This window comes from Artemia sp. Qi Xiang Cuo, chromosome 1 (genome assembly GCF_049724085.1).
Source record: "Artemia sp. Qi Xiang Cuo chromosome 1, ASM4972408v1, whole genome shotgun sequence".
NCBI classification, from domain to species: domain Eukaryota; kingdom Metazoa; phylum Arthropoda; class Branchiopoda; order Anostraca; family Artemiidae; genus Artemia; species Artemia sp. Qi Xiang Cuo.
The window spans coordinates 102382389-102397853 of NC_142794.1; the positions used below are offsets into that span (position 1 = coordinate 102382389).

At 36.4% G+C, this 15465-nt stretch overlaps 1 protein-coding gene across 1 annotated transcript in view; it reads left to right on the plus strand.

The window, feature by feature from the left end:
* Ptp99A (Protein tyrosine phosphatase 99A) overlaps positions 1-15465 on the plus strand; it is a 179333-nt gene that overhangs the window by 151200 nt on the left and 12668 nt on the right. Inside the window, exons 14-18 of the mRNA XM_089088211.1 lie at positions 1998-2317; positions 6457-6671; positions 8819-8944; positions 11174-11683; positions 13857-14028. Coding sequence (XP_088944337.1) covers positions 1998-2317; positions 6457-6671; positions 8819-8944; positions 11174-11683; positions 13857-14028 — 1343 coding nt within the window. The remainder of the gene's footprint in view (positions 1-1997; positions 2318-6456; positions 6672-8818; positions 8945-11173; positions 11684-13856; positions 14029-15465) is intronic.

A 15465-nucleotide genomic window follows, 5' to 3' on the forward strand; every position in this document is an offset into this window, starting at 1 on the left:
CAAATCCAGTCATGAGGTTGCTGAAACGCTTATGGACAACTAGGCGAATAACAGCAGTAATCAGGTATATTCCATGGTAAACGCACACAGTATAAATATTAAACAGTAGCGAATATTTGCTCAAAAATGATACACCTCAAGCGCGTGGAAAGGGAAGTTTCCTATTGTGTCACAGCAATAGCTTCAGTTGTTTCCACAGCATAAATATTAAAGAAGGTGTAGTCATGAAGAAAGGTATGTGACTGATATCTCCTAAAAATCTTAAGCGGAGAGTATAGGAATTTTCGCTACTGTTTATATATTTATATTATGGTAAACGCATCTTATTTACGGATTCCATAAGGTCAGGGTCGTATATAGGATTATTTTTCGGGGAGGGGGGTACCAAAAAACTAAAAACACGTAAAAAATTTGCTTATATCCATTTTTGATACGTTTTTACGAGTCAGACTTTTTTTTTTGGGGGGGGGGTCGTCAACCCCCCCCCCCCCCCCCCCCCCCTTGGATACGTCCTTGCTGCTGTTCACATTCTTTCTCCCTTTTTTTTTTAACTATGCATAGTAGTTCAGATGTTTTTCTCATTTTTGGAAGGATTGAATTGTTTGCTTACATGTGATGTCAGTTATCTTCATTTATTCTACATTTTTTCGGGCTATCACGACCTATAACTAATCCGACAACTAATTGAGAATGTTTTAAGTAGGAATCCTACTGATATCTGACATCATTTGCATATCGCGAAATGCTAATGATAAGTAATCGGCGTTTGTCGATAAGTAATCTTGGTATGCTCGTACTCACTAAGTAAGGTACGCAAGGGGGACGTTTTCAAAATTATCAGAATCCGATGATTGGAGAAATTTTGTGGGCCAGTGGTCGCTTGAAACTGTTAAGATCCTGTGGGTCAAAGAGAAAATGTGTTTGCTATGCTTATAAAAAGCTTTTTTATACTCAGTATGTTTGTTAAATTAGGTCGTCCTTTTTTTGTAGAAAGGCCTTTACCGTTTTAAATGCTTCTAAATTGTCTTACAAAAAAGAACAAATAATATAAAATAGAAACAATAGATGCTTAGCGAAACAACAACAAATAATAAAACAAAAAAAAGTTGATTTTTTGTGTGTTGAGCCAAAATATTAAAAAAAAAATTGATTATTTTATGGATATTGTATTGGCTATTTTTTCCCGATTATGGGCAATCGGGTAACTAAAATGTGTTTTTGCACTATCAATAAGATTTTGTCTTGGCAATCGCCTTGTAAAATAAACAGTCTTATAGTACTCAGACAACGCCATTTGTAGGTGAAGTCTTGATACTTAGGGCGTTTTGGATCTTTTGACTGTTTTCACTTGGTGCTGGCTTGAACAGCAATCATTAAACTCCTTTTTTTGTCACCAGAAGAGAGCATCAATACCATTTTACCAAGGCAACTTATTTAATAAGGTGGTTCTATTGCCATCCTAGCCGAATGGTTAGCGTGCTAGACTTTAATCATGAGTACAGGGGTTCGAGTTCGGGTGTTGCTGGTTATTTGGTTTGGAACGCGAGTCAGGGATGTTACTCTGTTAGCTCAGCCAGAATCGACCCAACTTTAACGGGTGCCTGGTGAAATTGGGGGGGGGGGGACGGGAAGCGTCGCATTATCTGCCCCCAGCCACGGATTGCACTCGCAACCGCGGTTAGCATGCGAAAAGGTTTAAGTCAGAAAAAAGTTCTATTATCAACAATATGCACATTTTGTTTTTCTTCATTTGAGACTTGCTTCTTCTCTTTTTGTCTTGAATTGTGATTATAAATGAATTTTTTTTTGTACTTAATTACATCGAGCTGATAAGCATAGAAATGCAAAATACAGGTCGTGGCGGAAGTTATATTTGGTATTCTTATCAAAATCAGATCAGGTGCCAAGTCACGTATGGTTAATCTTTTTTATCAGTTTGTCAGTAAATCAGTTATATTGAAGCCATTCCTTGACGATATGTCCTGTTTTCCTTTTAGAAAATATTTTCAAGCTGCTTATTATTATCTTGATGATGCACCTCCTCCTACGCCTCCAAACGGAGTTGGAGTGGCATGGGATGGTGGGAGTGCTGTGATTAAAGCTGAATCTGAGGATGGAGATCCGCCCGAAGAAAAGGGGCCAATTCCCGTACCGCTATTCCCCAAGCATGTGATAGCACTTCATGCTGATGGTGATATTGGTTTTAGTAAGGAATATGAAGCAGTGCAAAGTGGTAACTTGAGTACAAAAACTACTACAGACCATTCGATGCATCCAGACAACAAGGGGAAAAATAGATATCATAATATTGTGGCATGTAAGTTAACTTTTTTTTTATCTAATTTCTCTATATTACCATTGTTTTTATTAATGAGATAAGGAAAGCAATTCCTTTCCTTTGCAGGTAATACAACCATCAAAATTCCTTCACATTTAGTAAAGCTGACGCGAAAGAACTCAAAGCTACAGAGTCCTAGGGTATAGTATCGGGTAGGGGGTGTTGACAAGTTAAAAAAGTTGTCAACAAAGGCAAGGATTCTGGGGTTCTTACCCGAGGGTTGTCTGCAAAATCACTAGCATGTAAAAAATGACTTTTATGTGTATTTAGTGATGTAACTATTCTTTCTAAATATGGGTCATTGTCAGAGTAATAATGAAGGGGTGAAAGGGGCTACTCCACGAGAACATTTTGAATTTTAATGAGTCAAATATTATATTATTCATAAAATAGTCGAAAGCTGCGTTTTCAGGCTAGGCGGGTTCTCGTCTAGTTTCAGCGGGGTTCGAAGTTTCAACCCCGTGTTCTCCTCGAAAACCCGCTTTGTGAAAACGCTTGATACACTAGACGAGAACAACCCCTGTTCGACACCTGAGCCGCGTTTTCAGGCTCAGCGGGCTCGAAAACGGGTTGTTCTCGTCTAGTTTCAAGTTTTTCATCTAGTTTCAGCGGGTTCGAAGTTTCAACCCCATGTTTGATGCACTAGATGCACTGATGCACAACGATTGATGCACTAGACGAGAACAACCCGTGTTCGAACCCGCTGAGCCTGAAAACGCGGCTTAAGTAGGTGACATAGGTAAATACGAATAATAGAGAATAACTCAAAGAGCAGCTTTTCAGACCCATTTGAGGAAGGGGTCTGACTTTTACTACTAACCCTCCTCATATTTATGCCCCTGTGTCTTCAAAATCTTAATTTCGTGATTAATTTGCAATATATTTGTTTTGCCCAAAACATTTGAGATTTCTGGCTGTGTAATTCATTAGGCTTGCATTTAATTTCCATATTATATAGAACGGAGATATTGTGCAAAAACCATAAAAATATAGCTTAATATGAATCTTAAATTAGTGCAGTAATAATGGTATGTTAATATACTAATTATACATAAAGTTTCGTCTCTCGTTTTATCACGTAAGGATCCTTTCTCTTTTCCAGAACTATTCAGGGGAGTAGTTGCAGCATTTCTATTGGGGGAGGAGAGAGGTTTATCCGGATCGTCAAAAGGCATGGGCTATATAATAGTTTTTTTTATCCAAATTATTGGAGGGGGTAAACTCCCCCCCCCCGAAACGACGTCCCTGTAACTATTCTTTCTCTTTTCTGGAGACTCGCATTTATAAGTTTTCAAGGTCAAGAATAAAGGGAAAAATTGAAAAAGTTGTCAAGAAAGGCAAGGATTATGGGGTTCTTATCCGGGGGTTTTCTGCAAAATTACTAACAGGTACAAAATGAATTATGTTTGTGTTTAGTGATGTTGCCTCTTTTCTATTTTCATCGGTATGACCTGAGTGGCCAACATCCATTCAGGGATGAAATGAGGCAAGGGGAAAATGTACCAATTCCCTAGAGACAGACATAGCTTATGACAATATAGCAAAATATAGGAAAAATCTTGAAATTTTGGGAGGAGACTAGGTCCAAAAACATGCCCTTCAATTTATGCTTGCCTATGAAATGAGGCCTATTCCCTATCTAGGCATAGATTATCTATGCTGCCTTTAGTCAAATGAATTGACTGAATATGGTCTTGCTTCTAGGGCAAAAAGACCTAGTCAGACATATATGTATGAATATTGAACTCGTTTTGAGCTTTATGATATGCATTTTTACAGGTATAGTTAGTCAAATACTATTCAATGAATCGATGCCCCGTGTGTTAAGACATTGATAGAGAAAAGTATGGCATTTCATAAAATCCAATGAAAAAGAAAAGTTTTGGTGTAAAAAGAGTACATCCCTGCTAATTGCCATTTCCCTGCAATAATTCATAGCCAGAAGAATTCATTAAATATGTCTATGCGCTCAAAACAAAAGTGCGGTGTCAACCTTTTTTTTTTTGGAAATGAGTTGAAAAGGGCGAAAGAGTCTTATAAAATATTATTCACTACTCTCGTTATTTTGGCCAAAGGCTTCCGGGCTCCAGCTAACAGGCATAAAGGAGTTTCCAATTTCCAACCTTCTTTTTGCAGTGACTAAGCTAGACTTGTCCATTTCTCAGTTGATCGTTTCATCAACATCATTGACGCGTGCTTCATGGAAAATACCGACCTCTACGAAACTGTGTCTGTGCTGAACCCAGAATTACCGGATATTCTTTTAAAGAGAAGTGCAAAATTTGTGTAGTCTCTACCCAACTTTTGGCATCGACTATCTAGCCCTTCCCTCGCAGAATGAGGCTGTGAAATCACTACCTTATTCGATAGCAATTCGCCTGTTCGGTATTTTCGAAGTTCGGTCCGAGCTGCCGAGGGCTTTCAGTGAACTTATAATTGATATTAGTCTTACTCTTCCGGTAACTCCTTTGGCGAACAAAAGATTGCTCAGCCCCTTTAACCATGTAAAAACATTTACGCACAACCTGTGGTGACGAACGGCTTAGCAATCTACTTGTCATAGCCTGCACTAAAAAAGGGGCGAATTGCCTCAATGAGGACGAGCTGTGCTGCATTAGAAAACTGACCATTGTGCTGTATTACCGACCACTGTGCCGCATTAGAAAAGAGATGTTGTGCCCTGTTTAATTTCTTTGTTTACTTATTAGTTCACTTATCTATTTTGTTCTAGTTTATTGAAACACTGTTTCTTGGTAAGTAAAACAAATCATAATATTTTCTGTGACAGGAGAACTGTCAGGGTTTAGACTAAACAAAGACATGACTGGAATTCCCGCTCCTTCTGAGTATTTTTCATGAAATGATGGGCCTTTGGGCTGAACAAATTTTGCACATAAGTTAACATTCTAAGGAATTTGCAGAAGCATATTACACAGGGATAGAATCACGCTTTCACAGATAAAAGGATCTAGTACTACAATTTTTATAATTTTGCAACACCCCCTCCCCTCCTTTTATATCACCGATTTTTCTAAAAACGGAACAGCTTGGTGCAGCTAATGATATCCTTTTTATGACGGATTCAGGTGTGCTGCTTACCTTAGACCTTAGCTCCTCCTGTGCCTCCGGAGGCATAAAGGCGTCGGTGAGTAACCTCCAATCTTCCCTCATTTGAGCTGCTGCATGTGTCTTCCCACTCTGGGATGAGACAGGTGTGCTGCTTGGGGATGGGCTGTGACGGTTCAGAGCCTCGCCGAAGGTGTTTGCTCCACAAATTAGGGCCGAGGACAGCCATAATTAAATATACCTATCAAGATTCTAATCACTATAAAGCTACATTATTTGGCTACCAGATTTTGTTGTCCGGACTACGTAATAGCTCTACACGTTGATAGCAACCAATATTTATGAATGATCCGTGTTTTCTGCTGATTATAACCTCACGCATGAGATTTAAAGTGATGAGAAAATATTTTGGAAAGCCTATATCAACACTAACTTTTTCTCAAATTTTTTCCTCACCATATTATGTATTTTTATTATTTTTTTGTGAGATTAAATTTTTTCCTCATCATATTATGTATTTTTATTATTTTTTTGTGAGATTCAGCATCCCGATATCTGCTACTGCAAGTTTCCATCCTTTCTAATTTCAAAAATATTTGCCTTAAATACTCACTCTGATTGGTAAGCTGTAAAAATTACGCTTGAAAGTTGAACATAAACTATTGCACTATAGTCATGTATAAGTCACTTTTTAGGTACGAATGTGACCTTAATATGGTTCGGGAATATACTTTGTATTTTTCTTGTTTAAATCCTAAAACAGAGAAGTGTTCCCACGGAACAAAGCGACTCATTGGCACAATTCATAATAATACGGGAGATAGCAAGGATTATTTTCTATTATATTTAATGAAGATTTAAATAAAGATGTTTTTTATAATTGTTTAATAAAATAAAAAAAAATGCATTTTCAAAATGTAAGATTGGAGAGGGGGGCGATTGGCTCCCCTTTCACGATGTTTTCTTTTACACAGTCTTGGTTCGTGTTTTACTCTTTCTTTCGTTTTCTTTATTTCATTTTTAATCTTTTCTATTTTGATTAATTTTTTTAGATGATCAAACTCGTGTCATATTAAAGTTGCCGCCAGGTCAAAAGAAGTCAAGTGATTATATAAATGCAAATTTTATTGATGGTTTTCAAAAGTCCAGAGCATATATTGGTACACAAGGTCCCCTACCAACCACCTTCGATGCGTACTGGAGAATGATCTGGGAACAGAAAGTCGTTATTATAGTGATGATAACGAATTTGATTGAACGAGGCCGGGTATTATTTTTTTGAATATTTTTACCTATATGTATTAATATCAATGTCCTCGAAATATAAAGTAGCCTTTGGTAGTTTCATCTTAATTAATCTTAATTAATTTCATCTTAATTAATCTTAATCTTAGTTTCATCTTAATTAATGGATCCTGTTCGCAATGCTCCTTTTTTTCAATTTTCTAAGGAACAGCTAAATCAAAAGGCATGGAAAAATGCCTGAGGTAATGACGAATGAAAATGAAACAACGAAATAAGTGGTTATAAGTCATGCAACAACGAGCATCACGACTAATCACAAATGAAAATGATGCACAACGAAATCTGTGGTTAGAAGACAAGCGCCAGCGAGACTTACAACGAACCGCAAACGAAAATAATATGCAACGAAGTTTGCACTTAGAAAACATTTGACAAAGAGCATCACAACGTAATCTATGGATAGAAATAAGCGATAGCGAGACATAATGAATCGTAAACGAAACTGATGCACAGCAAAATTTGCGGTGAGAGTACATGCGACTCGCAAAGTAGTCGAATTTACTGTGGAATGAAGGAACGCGTTACTTAAGCGCCGCTCAAAAAAAAAATGAAGTAAAGTTAATGCTGAGATTGTCAATCAACTCGCGGGAGAAGAAAAAGCGAAAAACAATAAACTAAAAATACTAAGAATAGGTGTTCTTTACAGCCAGATTATGTCCAATAGGATAGATGATTTTTCTGTTCAGTCCCTCCTCTACGAATTGAGAAAAAATCATATGAATACCCAATCTACACCTCTCTCCGACATACTTACTCAACATCGAATCTTTAGTAGGACCTTACTGTTAAGTGTTTTCGATGTTATGGAATTGCTGATATGTCCATTTTCCTTCATATACGCAAATATTGTTACGTACTTTTCAGACAGTTCGTGGTAACGAACTGTACTTTTTGACTTTTTAAAGTTTGGTAAAGTTTAGTCTTTTGCCACAATTCTTTAAGAATAAATCTACTCAAACAGAAGGGTCCTTGAATTGAATGAGGAGTATATTTTAAAGAACTTGAAGACTTTAGCGTAAAGGTTGGGAAAGAGGTAGCTCCTCTAATGTACGGGATAATTTCGATTCGTTTTAATGTTGCTCCTTACTTTCAGTTGAAAAAACTCATTCTTTTAATATTTATTTTCTAAAAAGAAGTGAACTTCTGACCTGCTGCTGTCTGGAAGAATTTTGAACCTTGACCAATTTAATATACGTATATATTTATTGCAAATAGTTTAAATTCTGGTCGGGTGTCTTACGGCTTTCAATATATTTCCCAGGTTTAATATGCTTGATTTGTTTATTATTGGGAAATCTGTTTAATTCTTTTTTTTCAGAAACATCACGTGTCTTGTTTATTTAATAAGGCTATTTGAACTTTGTCACGTTTGTTCGTAACTCGTTGCTTACTGAAAAGACTCACTATTAAATTAGATCAATTAGCGTATCTATGCAAATAGCTTGAGATAAAAGCCTTTTAGTCTGCCTTTTAAAAATTTATTTTAATATCCGTTTTTGTGTAATCGATCAGTATTTATATACATGGTCTCTACATAGCTTTTAGGGAGGGGGGGGGGTCAGCTCAGACAGAACAATAATAAAAATACGGTGAAGTATTGATAGCTGGGGTTGCTTGATATCAATTGGAAACGCAATTCTGGCTCCGCATATAGTACAAATCAACTATACCGAAATGAAAGCTGTTTTAGGAAAATGTGGCTTCATTCACCTGAAGAATAATATGCAGGGTAGTCTTTTATGCTGATTATAAAAAGTTAGTTGGATGAGCCGAAAATTTTTATTTCTGGAAATGTGTTTCGGGGGGGGGGGGGTGCAAATATTGTGTGGCAAAGTAGAATTCAAAATTTGTTTACGAACTACCGCAGTTTTTTCAGGACTTTCTTTATTCGGACTTGAGGTTTAGTTATATGGTGTTGTCATCCCCCCTCCCCCACACAAAAACATTTTCACTGCTATTCTTGTAATTGCGTTAGAATCCTGGCGTAATTATCATCGTCTGCCTCTTTCGATTATTGTTTTTATTGAAACACAATTGAAAACTTGCTAAATTTCTCTTGTTTTAGTGCTTTTTTTTACAAATTTTTCAACACTTCCTTTTTTTTTCTAGAGAAAATGTGATCAGTATTGGCCCAATGAAGGGACAGAGACCTATGGCGTCCTGGATGTAACATTTATCAAAGAAGATGTCACTGCCACCTATACCATACGAACATTCAAGATAAAGCATGCAAAGGTAGTTCGAGCTATATTTAATTTTTCACAATAATTTACATTTGCTTTCTTCCTCCAGGTATATATATATATATATATATATATATATATATATATATATATATATATATATATATATATATATATATATATATATATATATATATATATATATATATATATATATATATATATATATATATATATATATAAATGTTAAAAGTATATTCGTGAAGCAATAAAGCTTTAAGTGAAACAGGTTCACCAGGCTCAGATTGAAATGAATGTTAAATATAAAGCGTTCAGATCAAGTGGATCTGAACGCTGAAGGGTATGAAGCTGAATGTCCTAAATAATTAGTGTAAATTGAACTCATGCTTGTAAACCATCAAAAATGTTTTGTACCATTACTTTTCAAAAAGCTCGACTTAACAGTATTTTCTTGGTAATACACCTGTTTCATCTGCGGATTCAATAAGGGATTTAAGATATTCACTTTGATTACCAGTTGAAGTTCCAGAAGCATGTGTCAACAATTTTGCGAAATGCCAATTACAGTCTGCTTCGAATTAAGAGAAGTTATCAGGAAAATTAGCCTTCTCACTTTTATGACGCTATACAAGACAATAGTACGCCCGGTGGTAGAATATTGTTCCTCTGTGTGGTATCCGACATGGAAATGTGAATCGCAACAAATCGAAAAGGCTCAACATCGGGTGTCAAACTTTGTGCCATATTTGAGTCATTTACCGTATCAGCGTCGACTGTAATGTTTGGGACTTTCTTTTCTGGAGTTTTGGCGAGACCGGATTGACCTGATCAATACATTCTGTATTATGAAGGGTGTCAATAATGTTGACTGGGCTGATTTCTTCAAACTTAGTCATTATCAGCCACTCAGCAACACTTGCATAAACTGTATCAGCCACAAGTGCACAAGAAAATAGGTCAATGTAGCTTTGTTAACCGAGCAGCGAAACTTTGGCATAGTTTACCTAATACCGTAGTTTCTGCGCAAACGGTGCAATTGTTTTTTGCTGAAGAATTTTTTTTTTTTTTTTGTGCTTTGCAGTGTTGCTGTTTGTGCTGTCATTTCTTGTGTTTGTATTGCGAAAAGTCTGTGGCTTTCTCCTGTATTGAATAAAATAAATAAATAACACGAAATAAAGGAATCAAGATTTTAAGGGAGGGGGACGAGAGGAGGATTTAATGTTTTAAAAAATGTTGAAGTAAAAGATGATTCATTCCTAAAGGGAACCGTTACGCAGGAACTTATTACAATGGAAGTCACCAAATCGGTCAGAACAAAAAGAAACGTGCCTTATGACTATTAATAAGAAAAAGAAGAAAAATTATGAAGATTATGGGATGGTGGGAGAGATTTTGCCTTGCCTCTCTCGATCTTTTCATGTGCCTAGAAGAATATAAAGCACTCCTTGGAAATTCTGGGCACGAAATTTATTTTATCCCAATAAATTGAACCTATTGAACGTTTTTCTCTGTATACGTACATACATACATATATTATTTAAAAGCCAGTGGCCATATACATTTCGTTCCTGTTGCATAAGAATTATTTACTGTTCAGTTGGCTGCTGATGTTTCTAATTTTTTTTTAACTTGGATAGTAGATATTCATTTGAGAGGGTGGATCCTAATTTGAGTTTGGGATTGTATATTGGAATCAAACAGGGATTCTCAATATCCTAGACCAATTCCATGTTTGTCTTGGACATTATTAGTCAAACATTTGGCATGCTATAATTTACCTTCGTATTAAATACCGTATGTTCTTTATTTTTCAACAGCCTTTGCTGCACCCTTTACGCCGATATATAATAATTAAATTTAAGTGTTTACAATATATAAAAAAAAATCCATATAAATGTGCATAAAATACACGCCTGTTCAACTACTAACTTTGCACAAAACCATCAGCAAACCTTGGTTCCTGCGTCAGTTACAACAATATTACTGTCTTGTACGTTACTAACTACTTTATTATAACTATCTGGGACAATAATTATGGTGATATCTGCACTAAAATATACAATGTAACATATGCGCTAATACAATGTATCCCAAGTTGAAACCCTGGACTAAAAAAATAACTATATATTATCATCAAATAAGAAATTAACTCATATAAGATCGGTATAAAAAAAGTGATACTGTTGTGGCATGTTATCAGCATCTGTTCCTTCGATTATTAATATTTATTTTCCTTTTTATTATTTTTCTTTAATTTCAGCTTCGGAGGAAGAAGCATGTGTGCACCGAGAGAATTGTTTATCAATATCACTATACCAGCTGGCCAGATCACGGAGTCCCTGAACATCCGTTACCAATTTTAAGTTTTGTGAGGAAATCATCTGTAGCCAACCCGTCCGATGCCGGCCCAATTGTTGTTCATTGTAGCGCTGGTGTTGGTCGCACAGGGACTTACATCGTCTTAGACGCCATGTTGCGCCAGGTCAAATCTCGTGGAGAAATTAACGTATTAGGATTTTTAATGCATATTCGATCCCAAAGGAATTTCTTAGTGCAAACAGAAGAGCAATACATATTTTTGCATGATGCCTTACTCGAGGCAATTGAGGCAGGTGATACGTGTATTTCAAGGGCTCAGCTGACGAGGTATCTCACAGCACTTCAGAGTTCTCTGCCTCTTCAAACAGTAATGGAGGGCCATCAGAATTATTGTAATGGCATTGATGCGATATCGGGCACCATGGGCCATCTTTTAGATCATCAGTATAAAGTAAGTGTTCTCACGTCCTCATTTTTCTGTATTCATATGTATTTATTTAATATGAAACACGTTGATATTTTAAGAGCCGTGTGTCGTGGAAGCTTGCTATCCATCCTCCCCAGTTGCCTTACTACTGCTTAATTGCGGCCTGCTGTGAGATCCATATATTTTCAGGAAATACTTGGTTTGTGTCAAGGTTTTTTTATAACAAATGTATAAACTTGTGAAACTCGTATTAACGGGGGAATTACCTAAAACAATGAAGTTTCCATCAAATTCTTAGTTCAATCATTTAATTGCAGCAAGTGTCCAAGTAATGAAATTTTTCATGACTGCAGGTCCCATAAAACTGAGAGGTATGCAACAAGTATATGCTTTACCTAGTTCTTTTCGCTAGCATTGCGTCCTTGGCACTTACTTTTTGAAGAAAAACAGACGGGATTCAGAGATAACACAACTTGGGAAACAATTATTATTGGAGTGCTTCCAAAGTCGTTCTTCAAATACTCTGTGTAGTGTTTTTCTTGTAATTCGACTGTACCTCATTTACTCTTAATTTCTGTTGTTAGTCATGTGAAGATTATCCCAAGAATGGACGGGTATTAGAAGTGTGAATCTGTAATCCCAGCCAGAGTCGACCTATCCTAAAAGGGATACTTGGTGAATTCTAGAAATGTAAATAGAAATAATGCGCAAAAGAACTGGATGGCTGACACTCCCCCCCCCCCTAGTACCCATTACACTTCCTGGCTAAAGGGCCATGTTTTGGAGATCAGTACTGCCGGTTTTCACCAGGAAGTCTTGTGCCATTTCTTTGCTTTTTATCCCAAGATTGACGAAGCAATAGAAACTTCTGCTTTTTTGTGAAAACAGGCTTTTTTCCAAATACCAGACGTAAATTACTGTTTTTTGTTGTTTTTTCTTCTTTGGATATGCACCTTTTGCGTACCAAAACTGGAAAATTGAATTTTCTGACTATTGGAAAAGGACATTTCACAAAGAGGTTTACGAAACTCAGACATGTAGCCAGCGCTGAATCTATTCATAGTTAGATCTATCTAGTTGACTAATTAGGTGATTGGTTAGCTCGGATTATTTTAGGTTGAATGTTTTCACTATATGTTGGAATTCCTCCATATTTTTTTTTTTTCTATACTTGAACCAGGATGGACTACGAAACTGTCTAATTGGCCTTAGCTAAATTCAGGGAAAGTTCAAACAAATCGTTTTTTGACCAAATACTGTATTTTTTATTTCTATATTGTTATCCCTACAAAACTACAACAGTCTATAGCTTATGGTGTTTTTCTTTCCTGTATCAAATTTACCTAGGCTAAAATACCGTATGTCCCTAATCCTACCAACGTGGTCACTAACATCTTAGTAAAAATGCCGTTTTTCTCCCTGGGATCTTGTCTATTCGTTCCTGTACCTGTTAGTAAATGCATCTGCGTCACTAATATCTCTGTCAGGGGTATATACTGCTATAAATGATACCTTGCACTTCTAGTCGCTAAATGAACATCTATAATTATATCATTAATACCTTCACAACCTAAGCAAGACTTAGCAGCTACCTTAATCGTCATGAGGCCTACTCCCTGCCTATGTACACCACCCTTCCTACGTGAATAAATAAATTTAAATCCACCTACCTTCATATTTCCTATCCCTGAGATATGAGTTATTGGAACCCCTAAGAAGACTAGCTTTAAGCATTTTAATTCGCCTGAAAAATGTTATACACAATAGTTTAAAAAAAAAATGTTTGTGTTATGTATGTTAATCTAGCCATAACTAACTCAAACTAAGTTTTGCATTTTCAGTGGTGTATTTATATAATACAAATCAGAGGTGGAATAAAAAGGATATGAATGGGTAAATTTCGGGCTGTTTTTTTTTTTTTTTTTAAAGCACTTACTTAAAATGTAAAAAATTCCCCTATAATAAAATGGGAAATCTAGATTTTATAAATCAAAATTAGACTATTTTGTGATTTTTAACCTGTGACCCTGGGCTGTTGGTGCGAAACTAGTTTTAATTCATGTTGGAGGGTTTATTTTTCTCTCATATCAGTTACTTGTACCTGTCGGTCCTAAAAAGGGAAATGACCAGTCAACACTAGCCTTAGACTTTAATTGAAAACTTCTCAATTTTCTGAACTCATAGAATATTTTTTTAGATGGTAACAAAATTTCAACCCAAAGATTTTCACTTATCCTCTGCGCAAAAGCCATGCAACCAACCCAAGAACCGACTACAGACATTGATTCCCGTGGAAACAGCACGAGTACATTTAACACCAAAACCGGGTGTGGACGGGAGTGACTATATCAATGCTTCTTGGATCCAAGGTAAGATCCAGAAAGGCCACCAGCAATCAGCTGATTGCCACCGTAGGATAACCCAAAAAAAGTTGGCATCTTGTACATGATGTTTCATTTCTGTAGAAAAAAATAGTACCAAGGTCTTTTTTAGCCAATAATTATAAATATGAGACTAAAATTCAGGTTTGAAATGCAAATTTGCAATCACCCCCTGGGCCCCCCGGGTAAGGACCCGAAAATTCAAACAGTCCATTAAAAGAAATGATTCATATATAAATTTTTGTAGAATGGTGGCACGTAAATTTTTGTCAAGTACATGATCCTGTCCAATTTCGGTCTACGTGATTACATTGTCTAAAGCAGACCCTATGGCCCAAGCACTAGATACATTGCATTGCATTTTTCTTGAAAACTAACTTCACTGTAAACTGAAAACTAAACATTCTCATTCCTAGAGTGTCCAGGTTTCCTATTGTGATTAGTAAAACGAGGTTCCCAAGCCCACCATGTGTGCTATTCAAGCATTGGAATTGCTTGACCTTGCTATTCCCTTGCTAAGACGAACAAAATATTGTAACAGAGAATCTTAATTTCAAGTATAATAATAATAAAGTTTTAGTATTAAAAGTCAGTTTTATAATGACAGATCTTTTCAGAGGCAACTCTCTAGCGTCGTTTATAACAAAGGGCCACAGGGCTTCAATGTATTCTTATTATTCATTGATGATTTTTTTCCAGAGCCACCTCATATGGAAGGGCTGGTTGTATAAACTTCGAATGTGCACCCAGTTTATTAAAAAAGCGTATCTCCAATATCTTGTCGGGATGACATAACTCCCATAGCCCCTGGGGCAAGGGCTGTTGTGCAAGCTACCCATTGTTTGTATAGAAGGCTTGTTGGGAAAAGGGGCATGTTTTGATCCTGGGTCTCCAAAAAGGTTTAGGGTGCTTAGATGAAACTTTTAGGAAATGTTGACGGGGATGTTGAACACAATCAAAGCACACTATGAGCTATTTTTCGAAACTGGCAAAGAATGTTGGGGGGGGGGGATATGTTGAACTAAAAGGACACTATGTGCATCCCAATCGTCAATGGGTGTAGCTGCAGGACCTCAGTAAAGGCTAAAATGATTAATTTAAGACTTTCAAGAAATGTTGATTGGGATGATGAACTAAATTAAAAGGCGCCATATGCATCCTGGATGTCAAAATGATATGTATGTAGTATCTCTGGAATAGTTAAGGGTATTATGTGGACACTTTTGGAGAATGTTGAGGGGGATGTTGAACTTGATAACAAATACAAATATGAGCATCCCAGTTGTCAAAAAGGCGTATCTACAATATCTCAGGATAGCCTAATGGTAAATAGCTCCAATTTTCAGGAGAGGTTGAACTAAAGCAAAGATATTATATATATCCAGCTTCCTAAAATTGTGCTTACAATATCTTGAAAGAGTTAAG